Raw genomic sequence first — 14,191 nt, forward strand, 5'->3', positions numbered from 1 at the left:
GAAGGAAGGAAGGAAGGAAGGAAGGAAGGAAGGAAGGAAGGAAGGAAGGAAAGAAGGGAGGGAGAGAGGGAGGGAGAAAGGGAGGGAAGGAATGGGAAGGAGGGACAGGGAAGGGAAGGGAGAAGGGAGACAGACACAAACTCTGGTTGTGGGGGACATAAAAATTACTTGTAAAATTACATTCCTTCCATTTTTGAAGTAGATGGTTGCCTATGTGGTATGTCTCTGGGGACTCTGAAAATTACCTCTTGCACTTCCTTCTTCATCCCCACCTATTCAAGAATTTCTTTTTAACCTCAGACAAAGCCCAGGTTTGGGACTTTCTCTCATAGTTAGAAGCTAAGTTGTAATCTGTAAATACTCCTAGGCGAGGTAATACACCGATTTAAAATCAGGCAAAGGTAGGGGCTCCTGGGTGGCTCAGTTGGTTAAGCGGCTGCCTTCAGCTCAGGTCATGATCCCAGGATCCTGGGATCGAGCCCCGCATGGGGCTCCCCGCTCAGCGGGGAGCCTGCTTCTCCCTCTCTCTCTGCCTAGCACTCTGCCTATTTGTGTTGTCTCTCTGTCAAATAAATAAGTAAATAAAATATTTAAAATCAGGCAAAGGTAAATATGACTGATATCTGGTATTTATGTTTTATAAGGAAGGGGAGAAAGGTTCCTAGGCACCTAAAGGCAGTAGGTAGAGAGCACCAAGGAATGGAGAAAGGAGGAGGCCAGAAGCTAAGTTGTATCTCCTATCCAATTCTGTGAAGGTTGGACATTATGGAGAAGCTGGAAGGTGAGGGACCACACTTACTTAAGCCTGGGCCACAGGACTCTCACTGAGAGAATACCTGATCACATGTCAAACTGCCTTTGAGGCAAGAGGAAAAGGGGCAGTTGCAGGGTGGGATGTCCAGACACAGAGGATCTGGAGAATAAATTGAAAAGATTTAACTAAGTTCTCCAGAATTACCAATGAAAAGCAAATTTTCTTTTATTCTGTCTTCATCTTTGTTTGGTTTTGCCAGTATGACAGCTTCTAAATTATCAGTTCCCCTCTGTCTCCACTATTGTTTTTCCCTCTTTAATGATGATCAAGTCCAAAGAAACCTGAGAAGCCCTCCCCCCAGTACCTTTTCCTGAGTCACCAGGGACCCCCCCCTTCACCCCTAGGGAAGTATTGGGAACAAGTCTTTGGCATTGCCAGGCTCCACATAGCACTAATATGGCTAGCAGCCAGAGTAAAGAACCAGGGAGAGCTAGAGTTTGGATGAGTCTGGTTTAAAGTCCATCGTAGACGGTCCAAATTCCCCTGACACCCTGGGGGAGGGCGCTTCTCTCCAGTTGGGCCAGATTTTATGCAAGACATTTAGTATGTCAAAGTTTCAATATTTGGCCTTGGAGTTGGGTCTTCTGGGTCTGATTTCAGCTCCGCCCCTGGGTGATCCTGGTTAATGGAGCTCTCCACCTCTTTCTTCTTCCAGACTTTAGACCCTTGACCTACCTACTTGACTAGAGGCAAGAAAGATCAGTGTGGGACTGAGAGTTCTTGAGGACACAGCAGTTAGAAAAAAACAAAGGGGAGAGACTGGCACTAAACTAAATGATTTCAGAACGACAACTTTTGCCCAGACCGACCCTTCACACAGGGTAACTGAGGGGTCTAGGAACCTCGCCAACGCCGGTTCCCGAAGACCTGTAGTTCCAGCCTGGCCGAAGAGCGCCACCTGGCGGCCTGCCCTTCCAACCTGGAATCTCTTCGGCCCCGCCGGAGTTCTCGAAGCCAGAGCTAGACTGGGGCATAACTGTCACCTCCCCCTCTACGTCATTCCGAGGACCCCGCCCCTGCATGGAACGCGCCTCCTCCCGATGGGACTGGCCCTTAGCGCCTCCCCCGCAGAACGGCCGCCCTTCCTCCCTCTCGGGCTGAACGCCGCTCGGGTAGAAAATCTGCTTAATGTTCCCCCCAGGATCCGCCCCACCTCGTCGCCCACGGGGAGCCCGCCCCTCCCCCCCATGGGAATCTGCCCCTCGTCCTCTTCCTTCCCTCGAGGGAACGTGCCGCACCGCCCTCCCCCGCCCAGTCCCTCCCGAGGAAGGGGCGCCCCTGCTCTTCCCCCGCACCCTCACAGGGAGCCTCTTCCTGTCCACAGAGCCCAAATCCAGGTTGGCGATGAGGCCTCCCTCCCCTGGTCCCCCGAGGGCGCCGCGGCCCCCCGCTCCGCCGCCCCGGGAGCTGGCCCCAGCCCTCTCCTTTCGCCCGCCAGTAGGCGGAGCTCCGCGGGCCCGGCCCCGGGGCGGGCTGTCCCATCGTGACGTCACTTCCGTCCGGGCCTGGCCGTGGTTCGGGCTCCGTGGGCCGACGGGGGGGGGTACGGAGGTGGCAGCCGTGGGAGGAGGCGGCGCGGGAGGCCGAGGAGAGCCAGCCCGGACCAATCCCGCGCCCCGGGCCGCAACCCCCGATCCTGCAGCGCACCGAGAGGCGAGACCGGCCGGATGGGCCGCTGAGCCCGAGTCGGGGACCGGTGAGGCTCGAGCAGAACGGGCGGCCGGGGCCGGGGCGGGAGCGGGCCCGCGGGGCTGCGGGGTCTGGGAGCCTGGCATGCGGGGAGGGGAGAGGGCCAGGCCCGCCGCTCCTGCTCGCCCGGCGGGGAGGCGGGGGCCGGGGAGCGGCGGGCAGGGGCGGTGGGGATAGTGAGGCCCGCCCGGGGGAGGCCAGGCAGGCGGCTGGGGGGTGAGAAGGGGGCGAGGTGGCTGGGGTCATTGCTGGAGCGAGGGCCAGCCTTCGGGATTCGCATCCGGAACAGTGGCGTCAGGGGGAGGGAGGATGCTCCTGGCCAGGGCTCTGGGGAGAGGATGGCTGTGAGTGGGGAGAGGCAGAAAACTGCGAAGCTTGGGAAATTTTTCCACGGCCCTCCTTGAGAGGTTTGAAGAGCTCTTCTCTCCCTTGAGGGTGGTGCCGAACGCCACCTGGAGAAGGGTCTCACTGGAGTTTGCGGAGGTCGGTTACAGCATTTGGAAGGGACAGTGTTCTGAGAGACCCCACACTGAGCCGGGTGTGCAGAAGCCTGGCTACCTCCGAGTATTTGAGCCTCCACATCTTTACAGTGTGGAGCCCCCTGGAGCTAAAATCAGGATGTTCCGCTTCATGAGGGACGTGGAGCCCGAGGATCCCATGTTCCTGATGTGAGTATTCCCTCCCCCTCCTGTTCTAGAGCGCTCATCCTACTCCACTTCAGGTCTCTTAAGTAGTTCAGACAGACATCTGGGTTCCCATTGCTGGCATTGGCTGGAACCAGCTGGATACTCAGTTCCAGCTCAGACTTAGAGAGGAACTAGGCATCTGTGCCACTGTTTCCCTAGGACTTTTCCGTTTTGCCGGCGCGGGGGTGGGAGGGGTGGGGGGGCGGGGGGGCGGGGGGTGGGGTTTGCAGGGGTTGTTGACTGCTTGGCCCTTCAGCCGTCTACACTGTATACTCACTCCACAGGGACCCCTTCGCTATTCACCGGCAGCATATGAACCGAATGTTGTCAGGTGGCTTTGGGTATAACCCCTTTCTCAGCATCACAGATGGTAACATGCCTGGAACCAGGCCCGCCAGCCGTAGGATGCAGGTAATGGTGCTGTGACATGCCTGAGACCCAAAGAAATGCTGGAGGGTGGTTAGTAAAGTCCTTGATTTTTCTTGCACTTCAGCCAACTTAGCAAGTGGAGTGATCTTTTTTAGGAGTGGGGGAAGGGGTCTGGCAAAAGGGCTCTGTGATCCCCTTTTGAGAGGAGGATGGAAAAAAAGCTGAGGCCATGGGCTCGGTTTGCGATTGTAGTGAGATAGGACGTGGTCTCTAATTTGTTCTTTATGTTTTCCTGTAGGCTGGGGCTGTCTCCCCCTTTGGGATGCTGGGAATGGTGAGTCCTAATGTCCTGTGTCCTTCCATTCTCAAACACACTGTATACCCTTAGATGTTATTTCCAAATGTGGCTCTCTGGAATAGCCTTATGGGTAACCCTAGAATCTTTTTATAGTGCTCACAAAGCTCTGGGCCTGTTGTGTGCTAGGAGTCGTGTGGGTTAAAGATGCTAACTTCTTGATTCCTGCATTCTAGGAGCCATACCTATTAGGAAAATGTAATTGCCTGGCAAAGTTTGTCTTTCTGAGGATGGAGATGCAGTTGAAGGGCCAACAAAGATGGCTTTTAGAAGTTTTTTGTTGTTGTTTTTACAGTTTTATGGCCAACCCTTTTGTAGGTTGGAATCCATTACTTGGGTGTGCTTCCTAAAGATAGGAGGAAACAGGACAGTCGGGATAAAGAAAATTGGATCAGAGCAGCCGTAGAGACTGAGGAGGAAGGCAGCAATAGTAACACAGGAAGGGAAACACAAAGAGAACATTCCATATTCTGATCATGCTAATGAAGAGACCGAGCAGTTGCTGCGTGTGGAGGAAGAAGAGGAAGGGAACGTGTAGCCATGTGTCTGTCTAGAGGGTACCTAAAGGAGACCATCTGAGCACTGACGGTGCTTTCCTGACTCTCTCTTCCATCTCTTTGCTGCAGTCGGGTGGCTTCATGGACATGTTTGGGATGATGAACGACATGATTGGGAACATGGTGAGGCTCTTGCCCCATACGCTCTTGCAGTCTTGTGCTCCGTGGTGGCTGGCAGCCACCTGAGTCCTGAGTCCTCTGGGGCAGGGGCAGGGAAGAGTGTGCTGGTGAAGGGCTCAAGCTGGATGAAGTCGCGGAACCCAGAGGCCACTGGGTTCCCTTACCTGCTCTCGTGCCTGGGTAGCAAGCACGGGCAGCGATCTTCTTCAGTGTGCAATTAAGGCTCCACGTCGTCAGGTCCCTCTTGTTTGTTGTTGGACTCCGAGGAACTGGGGGGGCACTGATGAGTCCTGATGTTCTCTCGGTTCCCACGTTTTGTGAGAGAGCTGTGGACAGGAGCAGGCAGCGGATGTGTGGGACCCCTCCCCCAGAGGGGCCATTCAGTCCTGCCCTACCTTTCCCTCCTCAGGAACACATGACAGCTGGAGGCAATTGTCAGACCTTTTCATCCTCCACTGTCATCTCCTACTCCAACACGGGAGATGGTGCCCCGAAGGTCTACCAGGAGACATCAGAGATGCGCTCAGCTCCAGGCGGGGTGAGTTGGAGGGCCTCTCATTTCCCAGAGCAGGCAGAACGGAATGGCATGCCCAGAAACCCGGGCTTCCTTTTTCAGGACTGGGTTGTGGGTGGTTTGTCTGTCCTGGCTTGGTGTCGCCAGGGCTTTGGAAGGGGTGGCTGAGTGTGCCGTGTTCTGCCTCATCCCAGATCCGGGAGACCCGGAGGACTGTACGGGACTCAGACAGTGGGCTAGAGCAGATGTCCATTGGGCACCACATCCGAGACCGGGCTCACATCCTCCAGCGCTCCCGAAACCACCGCACAGGGGACCAGGAGGAGCGGCAGGATTATATCAACCTGGATGAGAGTGAGCCTGCCTTCCCACTCCATCACCCTTTCTGACTCCTGGGCCAGTAGCCCCCGGGCCGGTTCCTGTGAGCTAGGAGATAGAAACTTTCTCTCCCTACCTCTGTACATATTTCTTGGTAAAGTTAGGGGTGGGCCCTCTGGTCTTACCTCACTTGAGCCTTGTTGTCAGCTTCAGGGGCTAAGTCAGGTGCTGGCAATGTCCTTACCAAGGAGGGGCCAACTGTCGGGATCAGTTTTTTCTTCCCTCTGTTTTTTTTTTCCCCCCAAGTCAACAGATATTTATTAAATACTTACTGTGTGCCTGGGATGATGCTCCTTAACTAAATATGTATGCCGTTCCTAATTTCTTTCTTCAGTAGTCATGCCTCAGGCTTGCTGGTGGCTTCCATATCGGAATCACTATTGGCTAATTAGCTAGTGGAACCATACTGAACCCCAAAATACTAAGAAAAGAAATTGCTGCTCTCTCTCAACACATCCCCACACGTAACCCTTTCAACCTTTGCCGTGTCTCTTCATCTTAGAAGGCTGTGGCTCACTCTTGCATCTGCTTCCAGAAGCCAGCCTATCAATTTCAGTTGTCACGTCTGGTCTCTGTGCTCTTAGGTGAGGCCGCAGCGTTTGATGATGAGTGGCGAAGGGAGACATCCCGATTCCGGCAGCAGCGCCCTCTGGAATTTCGACGGCATGAGGCTTCAGGGGGTGGGGGACGAAGGGCTGAGGGGCCTCCCCGCCTGGCTATACAGGGACCCGAGGACTCCCCCTCCCGACAGTCCCGCCGCTATGACTGGTGAGGGCCCTAGGCCCTCAGCCTCTCTTGTAAGTATGGAGGGGGAGGAACAGGCAAGGTGTGGAGCACGGAGGGGGGTTGAGGAGCATACTGTGCCAGGCCTCTGCCACGGGGCAGCAGCCGTCCAGGTGCGCGGCAAATGCTGCCTTCGGTGGTAGTTTTCTTCGGTATAGAAAGAGAAGGATGCTCTCACTGCAAGAGGGGATTAAACCCGACTCCTGGCTTTTATATTTTGTCTTTCTTTTGACTTGTGCTCTTCTCTCTTCCCCTTCCAGGTACAGGCTGAGAGGCTGAGAAATCATCCCCTGAAATAACTTTTTCCTCTCCAACTCCCACTCCCAATTTAATATTAAATTAACAAGCAAGCTGGCCCCCACCTCTCCCTGGGGGTCTCAGGGAGAACCTTTCACTGCCCCCTTTACCTACTTTTTCCTTCTTTAAGCCCCTACCATGATGACTCCACTTCTCCTGTATCTGCTAACTTGATTTTTCATTTTGCTGCTCCATCTTTGAACCTCCTCCCCGTCCCCATTCTACCCTTGTCATGCATTGAAGGGGCTTTCAGGGTGAGCTCTGGGTTTAGGGGCTTCCTCCATCCCTCAGCTACCCTGGATCTTTGCCCACCTCCTCCTCAGATTCCCCCTTGCAGGGGCCATAGCCCTCATCCGGGGCTGTTTGTGGAGGGAGAGGACTGGCTCCCAACCTTTCCTCCCTTCCCACCCCTGCACATCACAGAACTCTTCCCTATACCTTTCTCTGCCTTTATTTTTTGATTTGTGCAACTTGTAACTAGGTGTTTATGGAATAAAGGAGAATGGAAAAAAAAAGACCAAGGAGGATTCTGGCTTTACTTTTGATCTTGTCCCCGTTCAATTTCAACCCTCCTGTCTCCCAGTCCCCTTCTTACCTTCCCTCTGTCTCCACATGTGGCCTTCTGAACTTGAGTTCAAGCCCAGTACCTCAAATGACAGTGGGACTAGAGCCCTGGCAGATGGAAAGCAGCAGCGGAAGTCAGCAGGACTAGGGCTGGTGGGTGAAAACGTTAGCCGCTGCCTTGTGGCTGTCTCCCTTGCTTTTGCTGTCACTTCACACGTCGGGGACAGTGTAGGGCATATCTCCTAGGCGCCTGGGGAGTTTGCTGCCCCTTGACCCTTGGGCAGAGTTTGTCCCCCGGACTGTGGATGGGGACGCTTGTGGTACCGAGCAGGAAGGCCCAGGCCTTTAAGGGGGAGGCACTCTGGGGTCGGTAATGTTCTTCCACCCTCAATTGTTGAGAATTTGAGCCCAGGGAAGGAGACCAGAGAAGAAAACTAATCTGGAACCTGAGCAGTACTAGAAGGGCATGAGGTGCTCAAATTTCTCAAGATGTTCACTCTTGCTTGACCTGGCCCAGCCAAATGGGTCACTCTGTTCTTGGGAACTTATTTAATGATGGTGGATGCGTGTAAGGGTCTGATGGTGGGTTCTTCTTTATAAAAATCTTCAGTTCTTTTCAGTTTGTGGTAAATCAAAGTGAAAAAACAAAACAATGGGGGTGCCTGGCTGGCTCAGTAGAGCATGCGACTCTTAATCTTGGGGCTGTGAGTTCAGGCCCCATGTTGGGTCTAGAGCTTACTTAAAAAACACACAACTCAAGGCTTTGGCTCTTCTCAAGGAAGGGAGGACCTTTCCCATGTCCTCTGCGAACAAACAGATTCCGGACATCTGTCTAGTTGCTGAATGAGCAGAGGGATGAAGTTGAGTGCAATAACTGGGCACTGACTCTGTATTTCAGGGCAGGTGCCAAATCTCATTCAATAGGGCTGTGAAGATGCATGAGCAGGGTTAAGGGAATCAGCCCCGGTGGCTGAAAGAATCCAGGAATCTCAGAAGTCAAACAGCTACAGGTTTCCCTCCACTATCAGAAGCAGAGTGTTCCTGCAAAAACTTTTGTAAGCTGAAATGGCATAAAGCGAATCGATTACCATTAACTCACACGGAAAAGTACTTGAGCATTCCCGGACCCGAAATACGACCTCTGGAATCTTTCTGAAATTTTGAGATTCTTCTGAAATTGTGAAGGGATGCACAAAATAAAGCTCACAGGCAGTTCAAAGCTAGGCTGGATGCAGAGGAGCTGAGGATGGTTCCAGGGGCAGGAGCTTGGTGGGGCCGCTCTCCGGCTCAGGGTGCGCGCCATCTCTCTAACTTGCTGCAAACCCAACGCTGACAGCTGTTTTCACTCGGTCTCGTATGAGCAAAAATCCCCTTCATATTTCTTTGTGGTAGCCAAAACCGGTATTAATGTTGGTCTTTTTGTAAGAGTGAAGGGGCGTAGTGCGAACTTTTGAAAAGCAGGGGGGCGGAGGGGGTGCCCGTAGAGAGAATTCATCTCCACCTGGGTTGCTGACTGTAGATAATGGGACTCAAAGTGAACACAGCCCTCAGTTTCAAGGGTCACCTGGGCTCTGTCCAAATAGACACGTATTTACTTCCTCTGGGAGTGGGAGCAGCTCTCCTCAGTCTCCTGAGGAGGCCACGTTGAAAGCACGCCAGCCCTGTAAAGGATGCCCAGAGGCTGGGTCCTCGGCTCCGCCGCCAACCTAGCCAAGTGGTCTTGGGCAGGTCATCCACTTCCCAGGACATCAGCTACGAAGTTCCCGGTAGGGGAACCTATAAAACCTTAGGCTATAGTTCATGCCCAACCTGCCAACCTGGATTGCAGTCACAGGGCCCGCACTCATGGGTATGGTTCTGAGTGGGGCCCGGAGCAGGGCAAGGGTTGCCCTGATCTCTGTCTAGGTGAGTCAGCCTAGTGTTTCACAAGCTCTCCCATGTAGAGCCTAGCTTTCAGACACATGAACTAATTTTCACCCCTGCTCTTGGGTGAGGACCACCCTTCAGCCCAGCACTCATTCCTAGGGCCTGTGACTAGTTGTGAGTAAGGATATGTTGTGGGAAAATAGTTCGCAGCCGCCGCCAAGTGAGGTGCTCAAGAACCAGCCCCCTGGCACTTCCAGAGCTGTCTACCGGTGTGGGGTGAGGGCCAGGGGACAGAGAGAGGAAAGGAACTCTCAGGAAAAAAGCTGACATTTCATTTCTGGTCAGCTCTCCAACTGGGCCCGGCCTCATTCACAACAGCCATCCCCTCAGCCCTTGGCCCAACATCCTGGGGACATGGTCAAGACTCCGATTATTTCCCCCATGGCTGATATTTGGTGGGAGACTGAATATCTAGAGGAATGAAATGGTGAATACAGCCTGGCATGAGCAAGACCTGGCTCCACTACTTAGCTATGACTGGGAAAGATTCTTAATCTCTCGGGGCACCTGGGTGGCTCAGTCGGTTAAGCGTCTGCCTTCGGCTCAGGTCATGATCCCAGGGTCCTGGGATCGAGCCCCGCATCGGGCTCCCTGCTCTGCGGGGAGCCTGCTTCTCCCTCTCCCACTCCCCCTGCTTGTGTTCCCTCTCTCGCTGTGTCTCTCTCTATCAAATAAATAAAATCTTTAAAAAAAAAAAAAGATTCTTAATCTCTCAACATCAGTTTCCCACTTTGTAAAATGGGCCTTTCTAGGCACTGATGGCAGTCGGGACATGGGTCCATACCTCAGAACGGTGAGAAATCTGTTGAGTTAGTACAGAGAAAGCATTTGACACAGTACATGGGATATAAATGACTGATTTCTCCCTGATTATTCTGTCTTGCTCTTTTTTTTTTTTTAAGATTTTATTTGTTTGACACAGAGAGAGAGAGCACTAGCAGGGGGAGTGGCAGGCAGAGGGAGCAGGGAGTCCGATGCGGGGCTCGATCCCAGGACCCTGGGATCATGACCTGAGCCAAAGGAAGACGCTTAATGACAGAGCCACCCAGGTGTCTCTGTCTTGCTCCTTCAGTGCTCTCTGGTGGTCCTCATCCCTGGGTCTATCCTCGGGATCCCTAGAATACTTCCGGACACAACTTGGAATTATCATACTGGCCTCCAGCCCTCTGTTCTCCCAGCTACAGTTATTACTGTTCACACTTTTCATGCCTCAGCTTTATAGACTAATAAGCAGAAACAAATGTTTGAGGCCACTCTGACCCAGCCCTGCTTGCAGTTTGGGATGCTTTCCATCTTTGGCTAACAAAGAGCCTTGGGTCCTACTAACACCCTTTACCCAATGCCCCCTTCCTCTGTCCTTCTGCAATCTAATGCCCGAGTCACAGAGTGGTTACCCAGAGAACCAGGAGTTGATCCACAAGAAGAACACAGTATTTCAGTCTCCCAGCCCACGTATTCCAAGTCCGCTTAAATACTCCACATACCTGCCCTGCCCTGATGCTCCCAGTCCTGGGCATGGCTCGTCCCAAGGGCTGAGGGAGCAGAAAGGGCCAAGGACTCCTTCTTCCAGGCCATTCCAGTTGGGATAGGAAAAAGAAAAAAGTAGCTTTTACTTCTCTCCTTCTTAGACATCACTGGGGTCTTCAGATAGGAGAGATGGGCTCCAGGTGAGGCTGCACTAGAAGCTGGGGAGGTGAAGATAGGGACAGTTAGGCATAGGAGGTGCTAAGAGGTAAGAGAAAAAAAAAACTGAGGAGACCGGGGGCACAGGGAGGGAAGACCTTGGGTAGCTGGTTCTCCTAAGCAGCGTCCCCAGTAGCCTCCGTCCCTGGGGAGAGCCTGTGGGGGGCACAGTTTACACGGCTGGAGGGGAGTGCACCCGAGGGGCCCAGGGTGCAGAAGGCTGGCAGAGCTGCTATGGAAGGTGGGCAGAGAGTGCTGACAGCTCTGAGCCTTCCCATCCTCAATGTCCGCCCTTAAATGGTAACTCTAGGGAGACCAGGACCAGCAGGTAGTACTTCTCCCTCTGGGCTCAGTACTTCCCCTCCCCGCCCCCACTCTGGACTAGCCCTGGGATGAGATGAGCTAAGTTAGTACTCAGAGTTCCTTGCCCTTTCTCTGCCTTTTATGATTCTTTTCTTCCCTGAGGACCTTATCTTTTGCAAAGGAATACGGTGCTTACCCCCCGAACCCCCGTTTCCCTCAGCATCCATCCCATCCTCTTCATCTGCTGTCACCTGCCACCTGGAGAGCTTGCAGGTTCTGGACAATTATCTCCAAGATGTCAGTGTTCTCCAGCCAAGAGGCCAACCCCGCGTCTGAGCGGTCTGAGGCTCGGACATTTGGACACATGAAGCTGGAGGATAGGAGAGGGGGCGTGGGAAAGGCAGAGGTCGTAGAGGTGTCATTGAGTCTCTAAAAGGGGGAGCCGAAATACCTTAGGAAAGGTCAAGGTCACACTGAGGTGGGAAATGGTTTGATGGAAAGGTTCTTAGAAAACTGCTGGTGAATTTAGTTAAGGTATCCCGGATTTGTGTGTGTTGTGGGCGGAATTCCCAATGCACAGGGAACGTGCCAGGGAGGGACAGAAGCTGATTCCCAATTCAGATCTTAATTTAAGCAAACCCAGTATAGGATATAAATAGCACATTTAGAGTTAGAGACCTCACAGATGACCTTCTCACCCCAGACCTACTAAAGCAGGATCTGGAGGTTGAAGAGGATTCCAATGCACCTTAGCAACAGTTACAGAGATCCTCCAAACCCCCGCTCCTGTCACTGCTTAAGAAACAGAGGTGACTTGTTGCACACCACGCAGCTAGCTACCTAGCAGGGCTGCAAGAGCCAGGACTCAAAATCCAGACTGACACAAGCGATACCAAAGTGTTATAAAGAATGATTCACCACGGGGGGAGGGGGGGGGTCTTTCAAACCGTTCCTTGGTGATTTGTAAACACTTGTAACATATATTAAAATTTACTCAAGTAATAACACCATATTTAAAAAGATGAATGCGGGGCGCCTGGGTGGCTCAGTCGTTAAGCGTCTGCCTTCAGCTCAGGTCATGATCCCGGGGTCCTGGGATCGAGTCCCACATCGGGCTCCCTGCTCGGCGGGAAGCCTGCTTCTCCCTCTCCCCCTCCCCCTGCTTGTGTTCTCTCTCTTGCTGTGTCTCTCTCTGTCAAAATAAATAAATAAAATCTTTTTAAAAAAATGATGAATGCCAGTAGCCCAGTATGTCTGTTTTTTAAATCTTGTATTTTTTAAAGCAGATAGTAAAACTGCTCCGTGTGTGTGTGTGTTTGTGTGTGTGTGTGTGCACAGTTTGGTGAGTTTTAACGCATGCGGATTTGTGTAAGCACCCCCACAGTCAGGATCAAAACAGTTCCATCACACTGAACACCCTCCTGCTTGCTCCTTTGTAGTCACACCCTTCCTCCAATCCTAACCTTGACAACCACCGATTTGTTCTCTGTTGCTATAATTCTGCCGTTTCCAGAATGTCATAGAATGAAATCATATATGAGAGTAGCTCCTTGACTCAGCATAATACCTTTGAGATTCACTTGTGTTGTTGCATGTATTAATAGTTTCCTCCTTTTTATTGCTGAGTAGTATTCTGTGTGTTTATAGTCTGTGTATCCATTCACCTGTCTGAGGATACTCTAGTTTCCAGTTTGGGGGCAATTATGATCAGAGCTGCTATAAAGGCTTGTGCACATGTTTTTGTCTGAACAAGTCTTAGTTTCTTTAGGAATGAAAATGGAGTGGGATTGCTAGGTCATATGGTAAGTGCATATTTAGCTTTATAAGAAAATGCCAAACTTTTCCAGGGTGGTTGCACCATTTTGCATTCCCACCAGCAATGTAAGAGAGTCCCAGTTGCTTTGCATCCTTGCCAGCGGTTAGTATTGTCAGTTCTTATTTTATTTGATCCATTCTATTAAGTGCATAGGCGTTCTTCTATTTATTCTAATAGTTATCTTGTCATGGTTTTAATTTCTATTTCCCTAGTGACTAATGATGTTGAGCATCTCCTCATTGCTTATTTGCCATCATCATAGCCTCTTTGATAAGGTGTCTGTTTAAGTTCCTGCCATTTTTCAAAATTGGACTGTTTATTTCCTTCCTGTTGAGTTTTGAGAGTTCTTTATATATTCTGATGAGAAGTCCTTTGTTAAATAGCATTTGCAAACAATTCTCTCCCATTCTGTAGCTTGTCTTTTCCTCCTCTTCACATCTTCTTTTTCTTTTCTTTCTTTCTTTTTTTTTTTTTTTGACATCTTTTTCAAAGCAAAAGTTGTAATGAAGATGAAGTCCAACTTACCACTGTTTTCTTTTATATCATATTTTGGGTGTCATATCTAAGAGCACTTTGCCTAACTCTGGATAGCTGAAATTTTCTCCTATGTTATCTCCTAAAAGCTTTATAGTTGTGCATTTGATATTTACATCTTTTTTTTTCCCCTTGGGTGAGTTTTGGTAGCTTGTGGCTTTCAAGTAGTTGGTCCACTTCATGTAAATTGTTGAATTTATATGTGTAGGATTGTTTGTAGTATTTCCTTACTAACCTTATAATGTCTGTGGGGGAGTGTAGTGATATCCCCTTTTTATTCCTGATACTGGTATTTTGTGTTCTTTTTTAATTTAAATTTTTTTAAAGATTTTATTTATTTGACAGAGAGACAGAGTGAGAGGGGGAATACAAGCAGGGGGAGTGGGAGAGGAAGAATCAGGCTTCCCTCCAAGTAGGAAGCCTGATGTGGGGCTTGATCCCAGGACCCCAGGATCATGACCTGAGCCGAGGGCAGACAATGGACTGAGCCACCCAGGCTCCCCTAAAGATTTTATTTTTAAGTAATCTATACACCCAACATGGGGCTCGAATTAATAACCCTGAGATCAAGAGTCGCATGCTAAAAAATAAAAAAAAAAAGGTCAGATGTTCTACCAACTGAGCCAGCCAGTCTTTTTTAAATTAAAAAAAATTTTTTGGTCGGTATGGCTGGAGGCTTATCAATTTTATCGATCATTTCAAACAATTAACTTTGGCTTCATTGATATTTTTCTATTTTTCTATTTTTTTTAAGATTTTTATTTATTTATTTGAGACAGAGAGAATGAGAGAGAGCACATGAG

At 50.9% G+C, this 14,191-nt stretch overlaps 1 protein-coding gene across 1 annotated transcript; it reads left to right on the top strand.

Annotated features, from left to right (window-relative positions):
- Positions 1 to 2,314: 2,314 nt before the first annotated feature.
- On the top strand, positions 2,315 to 7,083 carry MLF2 (myeloid leukemia factor 2). Its single transcript, XM_035028352.1, has 9 exons — positions 2,315 to 2,510; positions 3,094 to 3,171; positions 3,474 to 3,600; positions 3,857 to 3,892; positions 4,540 to 4,593; positions 5,000 to 5,128; positions 5,299 to 5,458; positions 6,067 to 6,279; positions 6,526 to 7,083. Exons 2-8 carry the CDS (start codon positions 3,122 to 3,124, stop codon positions 6,252 to 6,254), a joined length of 744 nt encoding a protein of 247 aa, XP_034884243.1. The 5' UTR covers positions 2,315 to 2,510; positions 3,094 to 3,121; the 3' UTR covers positions 6,255 to 6,279; positions 6,526 to 7,083.
- Positions 7,084 to 14,191: the final 7,108 nt, after the last annotated feature.

The sequence above is a fragment of the Mirounga leonina genome, unplaced genomic scaffold (assembly GCF_011800145.1).
Source record: "Mirounga leonina isolate KUSES-001 unplaced genomic scaffold, KU_Mleo_1.0 Mir_201, whole genome shotgun sequence".
NCBI lineage: Eukaryota > Metazoa > Chordata > Mammalia > Carnivora > Phocidae > Mirounga > Mirounga leonina.

Excerpts from the sequence above, each read along its gene's own strand:
- MLF2 (XM_035028352.1), top strand. The coding sequence starts at position 3,122 with ATGTTCCGCTTCATGAGGGACGTGGAGCCCGAGGATCCCATGTTCCTG. Across the intron at positions 3,172-3,473 it reads GAGGATCCCATGTTCCTGAT|GGACCCCTTCGCTATTCACC; the intron begins GTGAGTATTCCC and ends CTCACTCCACAG. Across the intron at positions 3,601-3,856 it reads CCGCCAGCCGTAGGATGCAG|GCTGGGGCTGTCTCCCCCTT; the intron begins GTAATGGTGCTG and ends GTTTTCCTGTAG.